Here is a 21,529-nt window from a genome sequence, read left to right on the forward strand (position 1 = left end):
TCATCAGCAGGGGAACTCTTTGATCATCTTCATATCATAAAGAGCAAAGAATCATCGCTTTCATGGGAGTTACGACTGAAGATCGCAGCAGAAACTGCCGGAACACTGGCGTACTTACACTCCACCTCCATGCCAATCATACACCAAGATGTGAATATAATTAGCACAAAGTTACTCAGGCACACAAGAAATGAAATACATTCCAAACACAACATAGTCAAAATCCAGGCAGATTGACATTTCTCGGATGGAATTCAAAAACGAGTTTTAACACGAAAATGGTGTCTACAATATATGAGATTTCAAAGTCACAAATCTCAGGAAAAGCAAGTATTTGATGTGGTGTTTCCATACACTTTTGTTATATATACGGGAACGTCAAGGGTCCTGATGATTCTACTATCCCCATTAGGAAGGCAGTATTTGATGTGGTTCAAGGTTGTATATATGAAGACGCCATTGTCATCCCTAGCTCCCCAACAATAATTCTCTGCTGCAGGTCAAAAATAATGACTCTGTCCTCTGCCCTGCACAGCAAGTTTCCAGTTCCAGCATAAAATATTGCATCACCAACAATAGGTAGGACACTCTTCTTGACAATCTCATTTTTCAGATTTTTAGCTATAACTTGGTTGGTGCTCTTTTCAAGCACTGCAAACCTATTTCGAGCCACGAACACAGCTGGGCCTCCGATTCCTCTTTTTGCCTCCTGCGCAGTATCACCCCGACCAAAGCTATCTTTGGGTATAACGTATAGTTCATAAGACCCCCCTTCCATATCTGAACATGTCAAAGCAGCATTTTCTGTAGGGCTGTAAGATAGTGTCTTTGCCCCTTGATTCAAGTTGGAAGAACCACGCCTTCGAATAGGGATAATCTGAGTGCCTCTCTGGGTAGAGAACTCATAGAAGCGGAGAAAACGATCTTTAACATAGTACATTGAATCACCGCTAACAGAAAAGGCAGGACGCTCCCTCTCCAATTTAAAGACAATCATGCCACCATCATGGCCAGCAGCCAAGAGGTTCATTTCAGGATGTGCTGAAAGAATCCAGAATCTATCATGGCCAGCAATCAAGAGCAGCCGACTCAACAAAATCATTTCTACTTGAATAATTTTCCCATCCTGCTTCCACTAGGTGCTTCCCCTAACTAACAAAATAAGCAATCTCTTCCTGTAGCAGCATTCATTTCTCGAATACATACCATAGATAGTGTTATGCCCTCCAGAGCCTGACTTTGAAGAAAAACTTCGCAGAAATTCATCGGTTTACCGCCAACAACAGAGTGATAATACAAAACCTAATTATATTACCAAAAATCATAAGTTTCAACAGCAAACTACATTCCAACAAAACCCATAAAACCGAATGAAATGAAATAAAATTGAAAAAAAACCAGACAAAATTGAACCAGAGAAATTCTTTTTCGAATCTCATTCATGTCATCAGCAGCAAGAGGCTGTTTCAGCACATTTTCCTTCTCTTCCACAGAACCCTGAGAAAGATTCAGCCTCTTGACCTCTTTAAGCAGCAGCACCCACCTTCTCATCTCAAGTCTTTCGGGTCCCCTGCAGGAAACAGCTGCTTCCTCCCATCTCTGTATACTCTTTCACACTCCTAAAACTCCGACCTCCCTGTAAACAAATGCGAATGAGAAAAAATGGCGGAAAATGTGAAAATTTTTGGAAATTGTGAAATTACCATTCGGCCTGGAACCGTTTAGCGCCCTCTGCCACGGCTTGGCCGGTGTGCTGGACAACGGAGTCGGCCTAGTTCCTGACGGTGCGGGTGAGGTTGTTCTTGTTGCCAAACTCCACCGCCTTGCTCACCGCCGATCTTAGCCATGTCATTTTCTCCGACTTTTTAACAGAATAACAAAAAAAACACACATCAACAATCCCAAATCACAAATTCTGATGCAATCAAATTTATCTCCTACCTACCTATTCATTTCTCAAAATTAAAACCCTAATAAAAAACTAATCTCCAAATCTCCAGTTTGTAAATCATAATTCGAAACCTAATTCAAAAGCTTGTGATCCCTAATTCGTTTTATTAATTATGAAATTGCTTACCTTAAATGGTGAAATTGCTTACCTTAAATGGCTGGAACTCTGGAGATAAAACAGGGCGGATTGTGGTCGACGGCCCGGTACACGGTGCGCCGGCGTTTGTACAGAAACAGCTCGCTGGAATTGGAAGACCCAGACCCAGACCTTAACTTTTTTACGGTACAAATATACTCGGATGCAACGACAGAGCACCACCATTGAAGAGGAATCCTCCTGGAGCATCAATTGCCGCATATTCAAATCTAAAAGCTTTTTACTCTTCAGAAAGTCACTGAACATATATACTGTAAAATATTAGCAAAAAAATCTTTAGAAAAAGGAAGAAAAAAAATACATACTATCGGATCGGGGAAGACATAACCCAGTTTCCGGACCGAGTTCTGGTGGAAGCCTGCAAACAACCCGCCCTCTCTCTCCCCCAAACCCTACAACGCAGCCGCTCACTTTCTCGAAACCCACTCTCAAACCTTAGAACGCAGCACTCTCACTCTCTCAAAACCCACTCTGAATAACACGGATGCAACAACCCGCCCTCTGTCCCGCCGTCAGCTTCGGTTCGAAGCTGCTTTGTTTTCACCTAAACTCCAAATCGCGCTCTCCCTCTCTCTCCCCAAAGAGAGCATCACCGCTCAATCCCCTCTCTTTCTCTCCCTCGAACCGTACAGCCCCATGTGACTCTGTCTACATGCAAACCCTCTCCTCAACCACTCGGAATGACACCAACAGAAGCCACCCACCCCCCAAGCGCATTCGCAGAAATCCTCCCATAACGGACACCTTTGCCCCCATCTCTCTCTGCAAATCCCTGAATCTCGTAGCCATCGAAATCCCGCCATATCTCTCTCTTCGGGTTTCAGTAGGAAATGAGGGTTTGAGAAGGAAATGGAAAAGGCCGGCTTTCCATCCCTTCTTCCTTTGCGTATTTATCAAATATATCCAAAAATTAAGTCTTAATTTCAAAAATGTAATTTTTTATAAAAACTTTCAAATATATCTAAAATTTCACTTAAATAGACACAAATATTCTTAAATTTAACAATTAAATAAATTAAAGGCTTTTTAACTAAGAAATTTTAACGAAAAGCTCCCATTACTGTTCACTTTAACGAAAAACCACATTTTTACACTAAAAAGTCAATTCTGGTACTATTCATGTTACCTTTTATTTTGTCCTTATCGTTAAAATTCAAAGTTTTCAAGCCATTTTCATTAGTTTTCCTTTTTAACTATTGTCATCTCAAACTCTGGTCCAACTTCACCTTCGCTTCTACACTCCACCATCACAACCCTATCCCCTTCGACCCCTCATTACCGACATTGAGTGCCGATGCGGTTACCACAAATGGGAGCACCAGAATTTCTATCATGTCTTCCGCGCCTTTTTTTCTTGCTAGTATCATTTTTAGTTTTAAATATAAAAATAGTTTTTAAAGTTAAACCACATGTCGCTATATGATTGTATTTGTGAGACCCACTTCGTGCCACATCATCACACTAACAGAGCAATTGACAGATTTTTCACGAAAAAAACTAAAATGATCACGATGGACAAATTCAAATAAAGACTAAAATGATTTACGACAGATAAATTCAAGAATACTACAATTGATTATCATTAATGATTAAAGACCAGATTAAGGAGTTACATCAATGTCACGAATTATTTTGGCTAAAAGGCCTTTAATTTATTTGATTGTTAAATTTGAGGGTTTTTGTGTCTATTTAGGTGAAATTTTGGATATATTTGAAAGATGTTATAAAAAATGACATTTTTGAAATTAGGGATTAATTTTTTGCTATATTTAATAAATGCTCTCTTCCTTTTCCACGATTATCAACATGTGTGCATCAAGAGCAGCGGTAGAGAGAGTCCAAAACGTTGTCCATTCGCATAGTGCAATTTCATCCCCTACTCTCTCTCTCTCTGCAAGCAGAGCCGCTGTCCATTTGCAGCTCTCGTCTCTCTCCAATATGTCAGTCCTTCTGTTCTTCTTCCCAACAACAACAGGCCTACCGAAGCAAAAGCAAAAGCCAAAAGCCCAGATGCAGCCCAAACGCTCAAAACCGATTTTTAAGGTGATGGTAGATGCAGTCAATACCCTACTCTATACTATCATACAACATTTCATAGGAATCCCTTCCAACATCACATCCTGTATAATAGTATAGAGTAGGGTATTGACTGCATCTGGGACACCACGTCCTAGATGTTCATAGGACACCTTAAGTTGCTTAGTTGGTCATGGATTCTGGATGTGATGTTGGAAGGGATTCCTATGAAATGTTGTATGATAGTATAGAGTAGGGTATTGACTGCATCTGGGACACCACGTCCTAGATGTTCATCGAAGATAGGTATTCCTTCTTCATCTTGTTTTACTGCATTTCTTATTAGATTTCTGGATTCTTCAGTGAGATGGATTCACTGACTTCAGTGATAGCATACTTGGCATGGTTGAATCCAGCAGTCATCTCCGCTACCTGCAGTCGCAACACCTTCTGCCGAAGCTTTACCTGAACCAACCAAGGAAGAAATCGAATCATTATCGGACATTAGTCCTTCTTCCTCCCTCAAAAGCAAGGCCAAATCATCCAAATCTTCGAGCAGTTCGAAAAAGAAGAAGACTTCAAAGCTTAAGGCTCTAGCCAAGATCCTCATGAAAGAATTGCAAGAAGAAAATGAAGACAGTTCGGACTCCGACAATTCTTCAGATGCTTCATCCCAGTGCGCAGTAGCTAAACAAGGAAATATTTTCCCGCCTGATTCTCAAGACCCTTACGAATTTTGTGCTTGTCTAGATATTTTCATATCTATGCACATCTTTAATCCTTCTTTTTGTATAGTACTTATGATATGTCCATAAGTAAGATTATCATATGGTATAATATATATATATATATATATATATATATATCAAAAAGAACAGGCGGTGGTAATTTTGTAAATAAAGTGAAATCCGGCCAAATTCACTGTTCAGTTGAACAGTGCAATTAGATTTCTTACTTTAGACTAAAGTAATGATTTATTAAACTTCTTGATGTGAGAAGAAATTTTTCATTGTTGCGGAAACATGAGGGGTACATCAAGTGTTTTTATGCAAGTGGTGAAAATTTTTATTTTTTAAGTTATTAACTTTTTAATACACATATCACACCATTAGTATAGTGACAAGTGGTGTATCATCCCGTATTCTAATCACACTGAAAAGCCTCTATGAGAACAGTGTAAGTCTGTGTTTTAAGATTAAAAACAAGGAAAAGTTAGATCGTAGTACAAAGACCTTATCAATCTTCTATACGTTTCTAGAAAACAAGAAAACAATATCTTCAATTTCATAATTTCAGAAACCAATAAAACGTTGATAAGTTCTTGCTCCACCATCTATCTTTTCTTTCCCGTTTTTACTCAAAATACACAGACTATGCAGCCCTCACAAAAGTATTTAAACGACGGAAATTTTATTTGAACCCATATTTTGTATCTCCACATCCAACTTATTTTTTATACCCATATTGTATTTGATTTATCTATCATTATCTCTTTACACCCAACGTTATTTCCAAAACCGCCCTTACTTATCAAAACTCAACCCAATCAAACTTTTTTTTTACACTCAACTCAATCTACTTAAAAATAAAAAAAATAAAACCCTAACCAGCTCATCATCTCCATGCAGCAAATCCCCTTCTCTCTCTTTAAAAAATCATTCCATCTCCCATGGTTGTCATTTTGCACCCCATCTACTCCTCTGTAGTCATCAAAACCTCTTCCTCTTCCTTTTCTTCATCATTTGACATCTCTAAATTTCTAGAGCATTAATTAGCTTAATAATTGGTATGTGTTCAATCGATTGGTTCAATTTTTACTTATTGATTCCTTTTTCTTTTCAATTAAATGAGCTTCTAGTTATAGTGTTTAATGAGTTTGGTATGTTTCAATTAAATGAGAATCTTCTAGACTCTATATTCCTATATGTGGTAGAAAAATGGGTACGTCCATGATAACTTTTGGTAGATCAATGAATATTTTTAACCGTGGATATTTTTTTTTTTTGACGAAACCGTGGATATTTATTAGATACAAAAGTTGCGGACAACAATTCACATTACATTGAACTGTGGCTAAAAAGTATATCGCCTTTGCACATTTTAAAGGCGAACTCATAGCTAAGCAGTATTTATTGTAGAGCAAAACTTTGGGAATTGATATAACCTGGATGTGTAATTGAGTTTATGCATTTTAATGATTAAACTGATAAATATTTCAACCACATATGGATTTAATATTGTAGTATCTTTTAGCCTCTATATGCGACAAAAGTTACGGACACAAATTCACAATACATATAATTGTGGTAAAAAGGTATATCGCCTTTGCACGTTTTATAACCCATAGGTAAGCAGTTTTTATTGTTAAAAAAATGGGTACCTCCATGAGAAAATTTTGTAGATCAATGAAAATTTTCAATTTGAATATTTATTAGATACCAAAAATTATAAGTCTATTTGCGAAAGTCTAAGTCAATGCCACGTACAATATTTGTCAAGATATATTTAGGGAACTGTTGTTAGCACTCCAAAAATCTCATTCTACACTTTGCACAAATGTATTTTTCTTTCTAATTATAGAAAGTTTGGAGTGCCAAATGAGATTTTTGGAGTGCTAATAACAATTTTCTATATTTATAGACATTTTATTTTAGTTTGGAAGTCGACTTCCTTTTTTTTTCTTTTTTTATCAAGTTAGGAGTATCACTTACTGTAACTCTGTGCAACTAGTTGTTGATTCGTTTTGAATAATTTATTTCTTACAATGTCTTAGGCATATGAATAACAGAAAGAAAACGACCATGATACAAGCTGAATAAAAGTAGTACTAATTAGTAAACCACTTGTGCATGATGTTTGCTTATAACCAAATGGCATGAAGGGACAAATGTGTATGTTTCATGCATGACTTGGAATAGTATTAGTAAAGTCACACAGCCCAATCAACTTGTTGACAAGTGGCACTTTACCACAGTGGTGAAAAAGTGTTGTGCTCTTGCATGATAGCGTAGATTCAAATTTTGTCGGTGACTAGTCTAACATCTCACTTACTAATGCTATCGCTCAACTAAAAAAAAAAATCGAAATGTATGTAGTGGATAAATACAATCTCAAAATACACAGACTATGTAGCCCTCACAAAAGTATTTGAACCCGGAAAATTTTATTTGAACCCATATTTTGTATCTCAACACCCAACTTATTTTTTATACCCACATTGTATTTGATTTATCTATCATTATCTCTTTACACCCAACGTTATTTCCAAAACTGCCTTTACTTATCAAAACTCAACTCAATCAAACTTCTTTTTACACCCAACTCAATTTACTTAAAAATAAAAAAATAAAGCCCTAACCATTCCATCTTCTCTATGGAGCAAAGCCTCTTCTCTCTCTCTTTTTAAAAAATCCTTTCATCTCTCATGGTTGTCATTCTGCACCCCTGTAGTCATCCAAACATCTTCCTCTTCCTTTTCTTCATCATTTGACATCTCTAAATTTCTAGAGCACTAATTAGCTTAGTAATTGGTATGTGTTCAATCGATTGGTTCAATTTTTACATATTGATTCATTTTTCTTTTCAATTAAATGAGCTTCTGATTAGAGTGTTTAATGAATTTGGTATGTTTCAATTAAATGAGAATCTTCTAGACTTTATATTCCTATATGTGGTAGAAAAATGGGTATGGCCATGATAACTTTTGGTAGATAAATGAATATTTTTAACCGTGGATATTTATTTATTTTTTATTTTTGACGAAACCGTGGATATTTATTAGATATAAAAGTTGCGGACAACAATTCACATTACATTGAACTGTGGCTAAAAAGTATATCGCATTTGCACGTTTTAAAAGCGAACTCATGATAGCTAAGCAGTTTTTATTATGGAGCAAAACTTTGGGAATTGATCTAACCTGGATGTGCAGTTGAGTTTATGCATTTTAATGATTAAACTGATAAATATTTCAACCACATATGGATTTTATATCGTTGTATCTTTTAGCCTCTATATGCCACAAAAGTTGTGGACAAAAATTCACAATACATAGAATTGTGGTAAAAAAAGTATATCGCATTTGCACGTTTTATAGGTGAATTCATAGGTAAGCAGTTTTTATTGTTGACCAAAACTTCAGGAATTGATCTAACTTGAATGTATAATTGAGCTTGTACATTTTAATGATTAAATTCATAAATATCTCGACCGCATATGAATTTAATATCGTAGTATCCTTTAACCTCTATATTGGTATCTGCGGCAAAAAAATGGGTACCTCCATGAGAAAATTTTGTAAATCGATGAATATTTTCAATCTTAGATACCAAAAATTATAAGTCTATTCGCAAAAGTCTAAGTCAATGCCACTTACAATATTTGTTAAGATATATTTAGGGAACTGTTATTAGCACTCTAAAAATCTCATTTTACACTTTGCACAAGTGTATTTTTCTTTCTAATTATAGAAAGTTTAGAGTGCCAAATGAGATTTTTGGAGTGCTAATAACAATTTTCTATATTTATATACATTTTATTTTAATTTGGAAGTCGACATTGGGAGTATCACTTACTGTGACCCTGTGCAACTATTTGTTGATTCGTTTTGAATAATTAACATTATTTCTTACAATATCTTGGGCATATGAATAATAAAAAGAAAACAATCATGATACAAGTTGAATAAGAGTAGTACTAATTAGTAAACAACTTGTGCATAATGTTTGCTTATAACCAAGTGGCATGAAGGGACAAATATGTATGTTTCATGCATGACTTGGAATAGTATTAGTAAAGTCACACATGCCAATCAACTTGTTGCCATTTACCATAGTGGTGAAAAAGTGTTGTGCTCTTGCATGACGGCGTGGGTTCGAATTCTGTCGGTAACTAATATAACATCTAACTTACTAATGCTATTGCTCGACTCAAAAAAAAAAAATTGAAATGTATCTAGTGGATAAACACAATCTCAAAATTTAATTAAACTCACATAACAACGATAAATAAAGGCATTATCACAACTTAAGGGTGGTGAGCAATCCCATTAACATAGAACTTAATACATACATATTAAAAACAAAAACAAAAACAAATTGATGCAAAATCAAGACTAATACTCTTTCAAGTCATGCATGAAACATACACATTTGTCCCTTCATGCCACTTGGTTATAAGCAAACATCATGCATTTACTAATACTATTCCAAGTCATGCATGAAACATACACATTTGTCCCTACATCTAACTTACTAATGTTATCGCTTGACTTAAAAAAAAAATCGAAATGTATGTAGTGGATAAACACAATCTCAAAATTTAATTGAACTCACATAACAACGATAAATAAAGGCATTATCACAACTCAGGGTGGTGAGCATTCTCATTAAAATAGAACTTAATAAATACATATTAAAAAAAAACAAATTGATGCAAAATCTTCCGACGACTAATACTATTCCAAGTCATGCATGAAACATACACATATGTCCCTTCATGCCACTTGATTATAAGCAAACATTATGCATTTACTAATACTGTTCCAAGTCATGCATGAAACCTACACATTTGTCCCTTCATGCCACTTGATTATAAGCAAACATCATGCATGCACAAGTTATTTACTAATTAGTATTACTACTATTCAGCTTGTATCATGACCGTTTTTGTCACTTCCCAGTCCGGGCCCCCATCACATCCCGGGCCCCGCCTCCACCGTAGCACGATATTGTCCGCTTTGGGCCCCTACCACGCCCTCACGGTTTTGTTTCTGGGAACTCACACGAGAACTTCCCAGTGGGTCACCCATCCTGGGATTGCTCTCGCGCGCTACTTGCTTAACTTCGGAGTTCCAATGGAACCCGAAACCAATGAGCTCCCAAAAGGCCTCATGCAAGGTAGGGATGAGAATATACATATAAGGATCACTCCCCTGGGCGATGTGGGATCATACAATCCACCCCCCTTAAAGGGCCCGACGTCTTCGGCAGCACACATGCGGCCAGGGTTAGGCTCTGATACCAAATTGTCACATTTGTCCCTACATTTAACTTACTAATGCTATACATATAAGGATCACTCCCCTGGGCGATGTGGGATCTTACAGTTTTCTTTTTGTTACTCATACGCCCAAGACATTGTAAATAATGTTGATTATTCAAAACGAATCAACAACTAGTTGCACAGGGTCACAGTCAATGATACTCCCAACTTGATAAAAAAAGAAAAACAAGGAAGTCGACTTCCAAACTAAAATAAAATGTATATAAATATAGAAAATTGTTATTAGCACTCCAAAAATCTCATTTGGACTCAAAACTTTCTATAATTAGAAAGAAAAATACACTTGTGAAAAGTGTAGAATGAGATTTTTTGAGTGCTAATAACAGTTCCCTAAATATGTCTTAACAAATATTGTATGTGGCATTGACTTAGACTTTCACGAATAGACTTATAATTTCTAGTATCTAATAAATATCCAGATTGAAAATATTCATCGATCTACAAAATTTTCTTATGGAGGTACCCATTTTTTTGCCACAGATACCAATATAGAGGCCGAAAGACAATACGATATTAAATTCATATGTGGTCGAGGTATTTATGAATTTAATCATTAAAATGCATAAGCTTAATTATACATTCAATTTAGATCAATTCCCGAAGTTTTAGTCAACAATAAAACTACGTACCTATGAGTTCACCTATAAAACGTGCAAAGGCAATATACTTTTTAATCACAGTTCTATGTATTGTGAATTTTTGTCCGCAACTTTTGTGGCATATAGAGACTAAAAGATACTACGATATTAAATCCATATATGGTCGAAATATTTATTAGTTTAATCATTAAAATGTATAAACTCAATTACACATCCAGGTTAGATCAATTCCCGAAGTTTTGCTCCACACTAAAAACTGCTTAGCTATGAGTTCGCCTATAAAACATGCAAAGGCGATATACTTTTTAGCCACAGTTCAATATAATGTGAATTATTGTCTGCAACTTTTGTATCTAATAAATATCCACGGTTAAAAATATTCATTGATCTACCAGAAGTTATCATGGACGTACCCATTTTTCTACCACATATAGGAATATAAGGGCTAGAAGATTCTCATTTAATTGAAACATACCAAACTCATTAAAACTCTAACCAGAAGCTCATACCGATTATTAAACTAATTAGTGCTCTAGAAATTTAGAGATGTCAAATGATGAAGAAGAGGAAGAGGTTTGGATGACTACGGAGGAGTAGATGGGGGTGCGGAATGACAATCATGGGAGATGAAATTATTTTTTAAAGAGAGAGAGAAAGGGATTTGCTCTATGGGGAGATGATGGACTGGGTAGGGTTTTATTTTTTATTTTTAAGTAGATTGAGTTGGGTGTAAAAAGAAGTTTGATTGAGTTGAGTTTTGATAAGTAAGGGCGGTTTTGGAAATAATGTTGGGTGTAAATAGATAATGATATATAAATCAAGGGATAATTTGATATAGATCCAATTTTGTGAGCCATTACTAGAATTAGTCCACTGCATTGAAATGGGTCCAATAATTGATATTCCACGTAAGCTTATTTATAATTTGTACCATATTTATCCCTTAGACTTATAAATTGTAGTAAATATTCAAAATTTCTTAATTATATGATTATTTGTGGTTTAACTAATCCCTTAATTGTAGGATTAATTATAGCAATAAAATCTTAACCCCCAGTCCGTGTCATCCCTCCTTTTTTTTCCTTCTAAAGATTCCCTTTGTTAGATCATGGAATCAATCCTCCTCTTTCTTCTCTCATCTTTCATGGGTGATATTTTGTGTTCCTCCCTCCAAATTCCTTCATGACAATTTCAGGTTTTACATAGCTTTCACAATTTTTTTACATATTCGTTGGGCAATACAATAATACAGTTGTAGACATTGAAATTTCGGTGGCATAAATGTTAGCCATTGCATTAAGATTACATTTGTAAACATTGAAATTTTGGTGAAATAAATGTTGACCATTGTATTAAAATTACAACCTTCATTCACTTCACCTACATCATACACTAAGTTCACCTACAACATCCACCAAGTTCACCTACAACATCCACCAAGTTTCACCTACAACATCCACCAAGTTTCACCTACAAACATCCACCAAGTTTCACCTACAACATCCACCAAAATTCACCTACAACATCCACCAAAACAAATGGATGGTGGTGATTCGTTCCCAAAGCCTATAAATAGGCTCCTCCATCAAAGAATCAAAAAACCAATTCACAAATACATTTCTCTACTCCCAAAATGGAAGAGAATACTCCCCACACATCCAAAATCCTTGAAGCTTTGAAACTCTAAAGCTTTCAAGCATCCAACCTCCCAAATTCAAGCAAATCCCGAAGGATCAAGAAAGCCCTCTTCGTTCTTCGTCAAATCCTCCTTCAAGATCAAGCCCCAACGGCCCTTGAAGAAATTCCTCCTTCAAGATCAAGCCCCAACGACCCTTGAAGAACTTCCACCAATTCAAGATCAAGCATCGACGACCCTTGAAGAAAGTGTTCAACAAATCCATACAACTGTTCATCCTAAGATCAAGCCCCGACGGCCCTTTTGGATCAACAACATCACCAAATCCACATAACTGTTCATCCTAAGATCAAGCCCCAACGGCCCTTTGGATCAACAACATCAATAAATCCACACAACTGTTCATCCCAAGATCAAGCCCCGACGGCCTTTGGATCAACAATCATCCATCTTCAAGATCAAGCCCAAAAGCCCTTGAAGATCCGTTCATCATTATTCTTCAAAATCAAGCCCCGAAGGCCCTCGAAGAAAGTGTTCTTCGTTCTTCGTTCATCGTTCTTCCAAGATCAAGCCCCGACGGCCCTTGGATCAACAATCCACCAATTCAAGATCAAGCCCCAAAGGCCCTTGAAGAACTTCCACCAATTCAAGATCAAGCCCCGGCGGCCCTTGAAGAAAACACTATCGTTCATCCTAAGATCAAGCCCCAACGACCTTTTGGATCAACAAACGTCGATAAATCCATACATCCAACTGTTCTTCAAGATCAAGCCCAAAAGCCCTTGAAGATCCGTTCATCACTGTTCTTCAAGATCAAGCCCAAAAGCCCTTGAAGATCCGCTCATCACCGTTATTCAAGATTAAGCCTCAACGGCCCTTGAAGAAACACTCATCCTCAAGATCAAGCCCCAACGGCTCCTTGAAGATTCGTTCAAATCCACCTTCAAAGATCAAGCCCACGGCCCCCTTGAAGAAACTTCCAACAGTTCATCCAAGATCAAGCCTCGACGGCCCTTGGATCAACGAAACATCCACAAATCAACACCTTACGGAGATCGAATCAGAGGATCAAATTTGAGAGAGATTGTAACCCAAAATCATCAAAAATACAAATATTTGTTTGTGCACGTTGTTCTTGTCTCTTTCGTTTCAGGAAAATTTCGTGTTCACAAATTGGCACGCCCGGTGGGATAATCTCTACCTCTCATCTCTTTCTCCGTTCAAGAAATTCGAGCACACTTCCAAAATTAATGGCTTCAAGGAAGGCTTAAACTGTTCCCGCAACTGGCGCAAAGAACAAGAGTGTCCTCGTCGCAAGTGGTGTCACTTTAGGCATCACCTTAGCCTCACCAAAGGCACCAAAGGGCGAAAGTCCAAGGAAATACTCCGAATCCATGCTCTCCGATGCCGATTCGAGTGGCAGTTCAGCCATGCAAGTCATGACCATTGGAGCAACTTCAATCGATGAGCAGCTGGCTCAAATGAATGAAGCAATCGCAAGGCTAACCCGAACTGTGGAAGAAAAAGACTTGCAAATCGCTGCACTCGTCAGTCGACTGGAGCCACAGGACGGCGATAACCCTAACCCAGAAGAGGAGCCTCTGGTGGAGAATATCGATGTAAAACCGGAGCCAGATCAAGCAGCGGCACTCATGGGATCTCTTTCTATCCAGCAACTGCAGGAGATGATCGCCAGCACCGTCAAGGCACAATACGAAGGGAGCTCAAATACCTCTGGGTTGTACTCAAAGCCTTATTCAAAGAAGATTGATGCCCTAAAGATGCCGATGGGATATCAACCACCAAAGTTCATGCAGTTTGATGGAAAAGGAAACCCAAAGCAGCACGTTGCACATTTCGTCGAAACTTGCAACAATGCGGGGACGGAGGGAGACTACCTCGCCAAGCAGTTTGTGCGCTCGCTGAAAGGAAACGCCTTTGAGTGGTACACAGACCTAGAGCCCGAGTCCATCAACAACTGGGAGCAATTGGAAAGGGAATTCCTCAACCGCTTCTACAGCACCCGCCGCACTGTGAGCATGCTAGAGCTCACAAGTATGAAGCAATGGAAAGATGAGCCGGTCATTGACTACATCAACAGATGGCGCACTCTAAGCCTCGACTGCAAAGACAGGCTCTCGGAGACCTCTTCAATCGAGATGTGCATCCAAGGCATGCAATGGGGTTTGCAATACATCCTTCAAGGTATTAAACCACGGACCTTCGAGGAATTGGCCACCCGCGCCCATGACATGGAGTTGAGCATCGCCCATCATGGGAAGAAGGAACCGATCGCCGACTACAAGAACGACAAAATTCTTGAGACAAAGATGGAGAAGGTTACGGGGAAATCCACCAAGGAAGCAATGACAGTCAACACAGCTCTCGTCAAAATCCCTACACGAGGCAAGGCGATTCAAGCCGAAGCCTTTCGTAATCAAGAGATGCGTAGACGCACTTTGAAGGAGCTTGAGGAGAAAACATATCCATTCCCCGACTCTGATGTGGTTGCCATGTTAGAAGACTTGCTGGAAAAGAAGGTGATCTGCTTGCCTGAGTGCGGACGGCCAGAAGAGATGAATCGCACCAACAGTCCAAGGTACTGTAAATTCCACCGCTTCATCAGTCATCCGACAGAAAAGTGCTTCGTGCTGAAAGATCTCATCATGAAGCTGGCTCAGAAAGGAATCATCGAGCTAGATCTTGACGATGTGGTGAAGTCAAACTATACCACCATCACTTCTGGCTCTTCCTACTCAAAGTTTTTACCTCAACCTCCGGGGGCATCCTCCAAGACAAACAAAGTTGAAGGATGGACTCAAGTCACTCCTAAGAAATTGCACAAGAAGCATACGTCTCCTCCACAAGTCCGCCAATCGAAAAGGGGGCAAAACAGCTCTTGTCAACCTTCAAAGCAACGTGAAAGTGTTGAGGATGATGAAATTGCGACACAAAGATCGTCTGTTGCCATCACAATGCGCGATTTCTTTCCCGAAGACTTCTTTAATCACTCGGTCAAGGCTTCTTGCTATGAAGATTGTGATGAACGCCTCTCCAAAATTGCTTGACAAAATTCACAAATTCTCCTCGCCCGCACGAGTCTAAACTGCATGGCACAAAGCTCCTGGTCTACACGAGCATAAAAGGCAACACCAATGCTCCTTGTTCGCACGAGCCTAAACTGCACGAACCAATTCTCCTCGCCCGCACGAGTCTAAACTGCATGGCACAAAGCTCCTGGTCTGCACGAGAATAAAAGGCAACACCAATGCTCCTTGTTCGCACGAGCCTAAACTGCACGAACCAATGCTCCTTGCCCGCACGAGCCTAAACTGCATGGCACAACGCTCTTGATCCGCACGAGCATAAAAGGCGACACCAAACGCTCCTTGCCTGCACGAGCATAAAAGGCGACACCAAATGCTCCTTGTCTGCACGAGTTGAAACTGCAAACGACACCAACACTCCTTGCCTGCATAAGTTAAAACTGCAAACGGCACAAAAAGAAAATACCAAAAAAAAAATAATAATAAAATATATGTATGTATTTGAACTACGTTATGACTTGATCTCTTCTTTGGAAGGGTACGTAGGCAGCTCGAATGTTCAATTTTTCGAGTTCAGTCACATCAAAATAAAAAGAATAAATGTTTTATTAAAGAAGGTCAATTTTATTAAAAATTTATTTTTTGCAATTTTCTTTGTACAAAATTAAATTACAGTTTCTTTGAAAAAAAAAATGAATACATATGTTATTATGTATTTAGAAAAAAAAAAAAAAGGAAATATATACGTATGTGTGTGTGCATGTACAAATCAGGCCCATCTCCTCCTGTAATGGTTGGTTCTCCCATAACCACAACGTCATCAATGTCTAGTAATGCTGGTGGAAGCCCCAGGATAACTACTTTGACTTCCACAGGAAATAAAGCTGGCCAAATATCTTCTTTGTCATCTCAGCAGGCCAAGAACTCACCATCAGTGCCCAGTCAGAAGTCGTCTCCTGTTGGCGGGAGGAATGTCCCTTCGATCCTAGGCAACACCCATATTACCTCTTCGAGCGCTAGTACTAAGCCACAATTGCAGCAACAGCATCTGCAGCTCCTTAGCCCAAGTCACATTCTCCTCCTTGCTCCGCGCCAAGAACACCATGAACATCATGCTCACAAAGCAGCACCCCTCTTGCAGCATGCGAAGCTCAGCCTTCATCCACAGCAACGAGCAAATGGCAACATATTCACAGGCAGGCAGCTATGCAAACTGAATCTGCAACCCAAGAATCCAAAACACCTACGGATCTCCATTTCCAGCTACCAAACAAACTCAAAAAGCCCAAAAATCAATTTCCAAAACCACATTCAGAAACAGGTTCTAGAAACAGCCCGTTGGGCATGCCAAGAGTGAGAAGATGCTTCAGATCTTCCATGATTCTCAAAATTTCTTCCTTCTAAAGGAGCTTGAGAAGTCAAGGCCAAAGAAAAGAAGCAGACATCACCGGCCAAAGAAAGTCTTCAGATCCCGGCGGCATTCCCCTCTGCGGGGAACACGTGGTACGTGGTGAATGGGCAAGCAGGGCCGTCATCGGAGCTTCAGTAAAGCTCGGCGCCGTCGTCGGAGCATCGAGGAGCCACCCGGCGTCGCTGAGCGAGTCAAGGCTATTAGAAGACATCACAGGAGGAATCTCGACGACCCCAGTCCGTCAAACCATAAAGCAACCCAAATTTAGTATTGTACTTGATTTCTTTAAGGAAAGAAATTTATTAAGCTTATTAGCGTAGAGTTTAGCTATGTTTTATTTCGGGCCTATCTTAGTAATTGGCTTCCGAATTAGAAATTTCGGGTCGTTACAGCAGTCTTCACAGTCAGCTCGGCAGAAGGAGTCCGAGCTGAGGAACTCAAGAAGCTGCCACATCTGCCTGAAGAAACAAGCAGAGAAGAATGCAGCCTGCACAGTCAGCTCAGCAGAAGGAGTCTGAGCTGAAGAACTCGAGAAGATGCTACATTCTACCAGAAGAATAGATAAGACAAGGGAAAATTATACATTGAAGCATGTGGAGACAAGCACAACAAAGCACGTGTCGATTCATCCGCTACTTCTTCAAAATCAAAAGTATCTCATATCATCAGGTTTGCAATCACTCTGGGTGGAGGACTCGTTTTGACCCTCAAATTCTTGGGTCGACTTGCTAGGCGTTGTGGGCTACATGTGCCGTTTCACCACCCTTGAATCAAGTCCTTAAAGATCAAGTCACCAACTGGAAGAAGAGCCCATCAATCTTGAAGATCATACCATTGACCAAACTGCTCAGGTGTGAATTAGAAAGATTGAACAAAGCAACAAGTCGTCACCTTCACCTCGTGCCTGCTTGCCATGTGTTCGAGTCAACCTTCAAGAATCAAGCATCAACGGCCCTTGAAGAAATCTCCAGCCCAATTCAAGATCAAGCATCGATGGCCCTTGGATTGACAACTACATTAAGGGACTTCAAAACGCATCTCCTACATGTAACAAGCACATGTATACAACGCGCCTTGAAGTGGGGGCATTTGTAGACATTGAAATTTCGGTGGCATAAATGTTAGCCATTGCATTAAGATTACATTTGTAAACATTGAAATTTTGGTGAAATAAATGTTGACCATTGTATTAAAATTACAACCTTCATTCACTTCACCTACATCATACACTAAGTTCACCTACAACATCCACCAAGTTCACCTACAACATCCACCAAGTTTCACCTACAACATCCACCAAGTTTCACCTACAAACATCCACCAAGTTTCACCTACAACATCCACCAAAATTCACCTACAACATCCACCAAAACAAATGGATGGTGGTGATTCGTTCCCAAAGCCTATAAATAGGCTCCTCCATCAAAGAATCAAAAAAACAATTCACAAATACATTTATCTACTCCCAAAATGGAAGAGAATACTCCCCACACATCCAAAATCCTTGAAGCTTTGAAACTCTAAAGCTTTCAAGCATCCAACCTCCCAAATTCAAGCAAATCCCGAAGGATCAAGAAAGCCCTCTTCGTTCTTCGTCAAATCCTCCTTCAAGATCAAGCCCCAACGGCCCTTGAAGAAATTCCTCCTTCAAGATCAAGCCCCAACGGCCCTTGAAGAACTTCCACCAATTCAAGATCAAGCATCGACGGCCCTTGAAGAAAGTGTTCAACAAATCCATACAACTGTTCATCCTAAGATCAAGCCCCGACGACCCTTTTGGATCAACAACATCACCAAATCCACATAACTGTTCATCCTAAGATCAAGCCCCAACGGCCCTTTGGATCAACAACATCAATAAATCCACACAACTGTTCATCCCAAGATCAAGCCCCGACGGCCTTTGGATCAACAATCATCCATCTTCAAGATCAAGCCCAAAAGCCCTTGAAGATCCGTTCATCATTATTCTTCAAAATCAAGCCCCGAAGGCCCTCGAAGAAAGTGTTCTTCGTTCTTCGTTCATCGTTCTTCCAAGATCAAGCCCCGACGGCCCTTGAAGAAAACACTATCGTTCATCCTAAGATCAAGCCCTAACGGCCTTTTGGGTCAACAAACGTCGACAAATCCATACATCCAACTGTTCTTCAAGATCAAGCCCAAAAGCCCTTGAAGATCCGTTCATCACTGTTCTTCAAGATCAAGCCCAAAAGCCCTTGAAGATCCGCTCATCACCGTTATTCAAGATTAAGCCTCAACGGCCCTTGAAGAAACACTCATCCTCAAGATCAAGCCCCAACGGCTCCTTGAAGATTCGCTCAAATCCACCTTCAAAGATCAAGCCCACGGCCCCCTTGAAGAAACTTCCAACAGTTCATCCAAGATCAAGCCTCGACGGCCCTTGGATCAACGAAACATCCGCAAATCAACACCTTACGGAGATCGAATTAGAGGATCAAATTTGAGAGAGATTGTAACCCAAAATCATAAAAAATACAAATATTTGTTTGTGCACGTTGTTCTTGTCTCTTTCGTTTCAGGAAAATTTCGTGTTCACAACAGTATCATGCATTTATATTTGCTCTATTATATTTTTGTGTGTATCATAAAGGTAAACTGAAGCTTAGTATTTGTTCCTTTTTTTTTGTTTAGTATTTGTTCTTTTAATGGAGGTATATTATATCATATTTCTATTCTAATGTTCTGCCATGGAGGTTCGGCATTTTTCTTTCTATACAATAGGTAGTTTATTTTTATTTTGTTGGTAGATTATATCTGTTTTGTAGGTATAAAGCATTTTTCTTCCTATACAATAGGTAGTTTATTTTTGTTTTGCAGATAGATTACATCTGTTTTGTTGGTATACAATATTTTTCTTCCTATACAATAGGTAGTTACTAAACTATATCGGTTTTGTAGGTAAACATCATTAGGTGGTTACTAGATAATATTTTACTTTGAGTATTTAAATATTCAAAATTAAAAACTGAATAAATGATACAAAAATTAAAGAATTTAAATATTTTTATCTAAAAGGGCAAAATTGGTATAAAAATATGTAATTGGATAACTGGACTTAGTTCAAAAACTACCTATGTTTTTGGACCTAGATCAAAAAGTCCCATAAATCAAATACAATGTAGATATAAAAATTAAGCTGGTGATGAGATACAAAATATGGGTTCGAATAAAATTTCCCCCTCAACAACAAGTTTCTTAAAAAAAGAATAGTAATGTTATTCTTACCATGTTTTTATACCACATTTATATATCACCTTATGTGGCATTTAATGTGGACAACTACATCATTTAAATTAATCAGAATTTAATTTAAATTAAAAATCATTTAATATATCAATAATTAAAATAAAAGCTAGAATTAAATGATGATTGTGGCATACGAGGAGTCTTCTCCTTCCTTCCCCATTCAATCCTGCTTCTTCTCCCATTTCTTCTTCAACGCTAGTTCTTTCACGCCATATTTTTTCGCTCCCTTATCAAGAGAAAGAAGAAGAATAAACTGACTAAAAAAATGTAAATTCATTGAAAAATAATGGTAAATGCTTACCAATAATCCAAACAGGGGAGCGTTGATGAACCTTTGCCATATGAGAATTAGTTGAGATTGTGGTAGTCCACACTAAAATAAACTGGAGTGAAAAAATATGGCGTGAAAGATCTGGCGTGGAAGAAGAAATGGGAGAAGAAGCATGATTGAATGGGAAAGAAAGGAGAAGACTCCTCGTATGCCACAATCACTATTGAATTCTAGCTTTTATTTTAATTATTGATTTATTAAATGGTTTTTAATTAAAATTAAATTTTGATTAATTTAAATGATGTGGCTGTCCACATCAAATGCCACATAAGGTGGTATATAAATGTGATATAAAAATATAGTAAGAGTATCATTATTGAAAAAAAAAACAATCAATAAATTCACTTCAGGTGTAAATACATTGATTCACATCGCTTTATTTATTTATTTATTTGTATATTCCAAGTTGATTAAGGTAATTAAGTAATCTTTCTTAACTTAACTTTAAATAATTAAATAAACTTGGCTTGACTTTGCACACTCCCGTCGCTTATTGACTAATGACTCAGTACTAAGTCTTTTTTTGTTTGTTTGGTCAAAACTCAGTACAAAGTTAGATCGATATTTTGTTGTGCTCGTCCTGGAAATAAACCGGACAAAGCCTAATGGTGGCCTAAAACAATAACAGACAAATCAGCCAAGATGAGGAACACAAAATATGCCACCATACGTTTTAATCCCTTCCTTTTATATTAATTCCCACAGAAGGCCAACCATGCTCAAGAGGCAACGCGTATCGACTAATGACTAATACTAAAGTCAAGTGGCCATTTACCACAGTGGTGAAAAATTGTTGTGCTCTTGCATGACGGCGTGGGTTCGAATTTTGTCGGTAACTAATCTAACATCTAACTTACTAATGCTATCGCTCGACTCAAAAAACAAAAAAAATTGAAATGTATGTAGTGGATAAACACAATCTCATAATTTAATTAAACTCACATAACAACGATAAATAAAGGCATTATCACAACTTAGTGGTGGTGAGCAATCCCATTAAAATAGAACTTAATATTTACATATTAAAAACAAAAACAAATTGATGCAAAATC

At 38.2% G+C, this 21,529-nt stretch overlaps 1 protein-coding gene and 2 pseudogenes across 2 annotated transcripts; 1 reads left to right on the forward strand and 2 right to left on the reverse strand.

Moving 5' to 3' along the window:
* LOC126587693 (wall-associated receptor kinase-like 8) overlaps positions 1-21,529 on the forward strand; it is a 105,263-nt pseudogene that overhangs the window by 55,201 nt on the left and 28,533 nt on the right.
* The window catches only part of LOC126587710 (coatomer subunit alpha-1-like), a 50,117-nt pseudogene that overhangs the window by 16,614 nt on the left and 11,974 nt on the right, over positions 1-21,529 (reverse strand).
* Positions 215-2,962, reverse strand: LOC126587709 (coatomer subunit alpha-1-like). 2 transcript variants are annotated; one of them, XM_050252800.1, is made up of 3 exons: positions 2,812-2,942; positions 920-1,171; positions 215-856 (listed from the first exon to the last, which is right to left on the reverse strand). In XM_050252800.1, exons 2-3 carry the CDS (start codon positions 1,100-1,102, stop codon positions 434-436), a joined length of 606 nt encoding a protein of 201 aa, XP_050108757.1. In that variant the 5' UTR covers positions 1,103-1,171; positions 2,812-2,942; the 3' UTR covers positions 215-433. The 2 variants fall into 2 exon arrangements, with proteins under 2 accessions (XP_050108757.1, XP_050108756.1); XM_050252799.1 differs by having other exon boundaries at positions 215-1,171; positions 2,812-2,962.

Source organism: Malus sylvestris, chromosome 10 (genome assembly GCF_916048215.2).
Source record: "Malus sylvestris chromosome 10, drMalSylv7.2, whole genome shotgun sequence".
NCBI classification, from domain to species: Eukaryota; Viridiplantae; Streptophyta; class Magnoliopsida; order Rosales; family Rosaceae; genus Malus; species Malus sylvestris.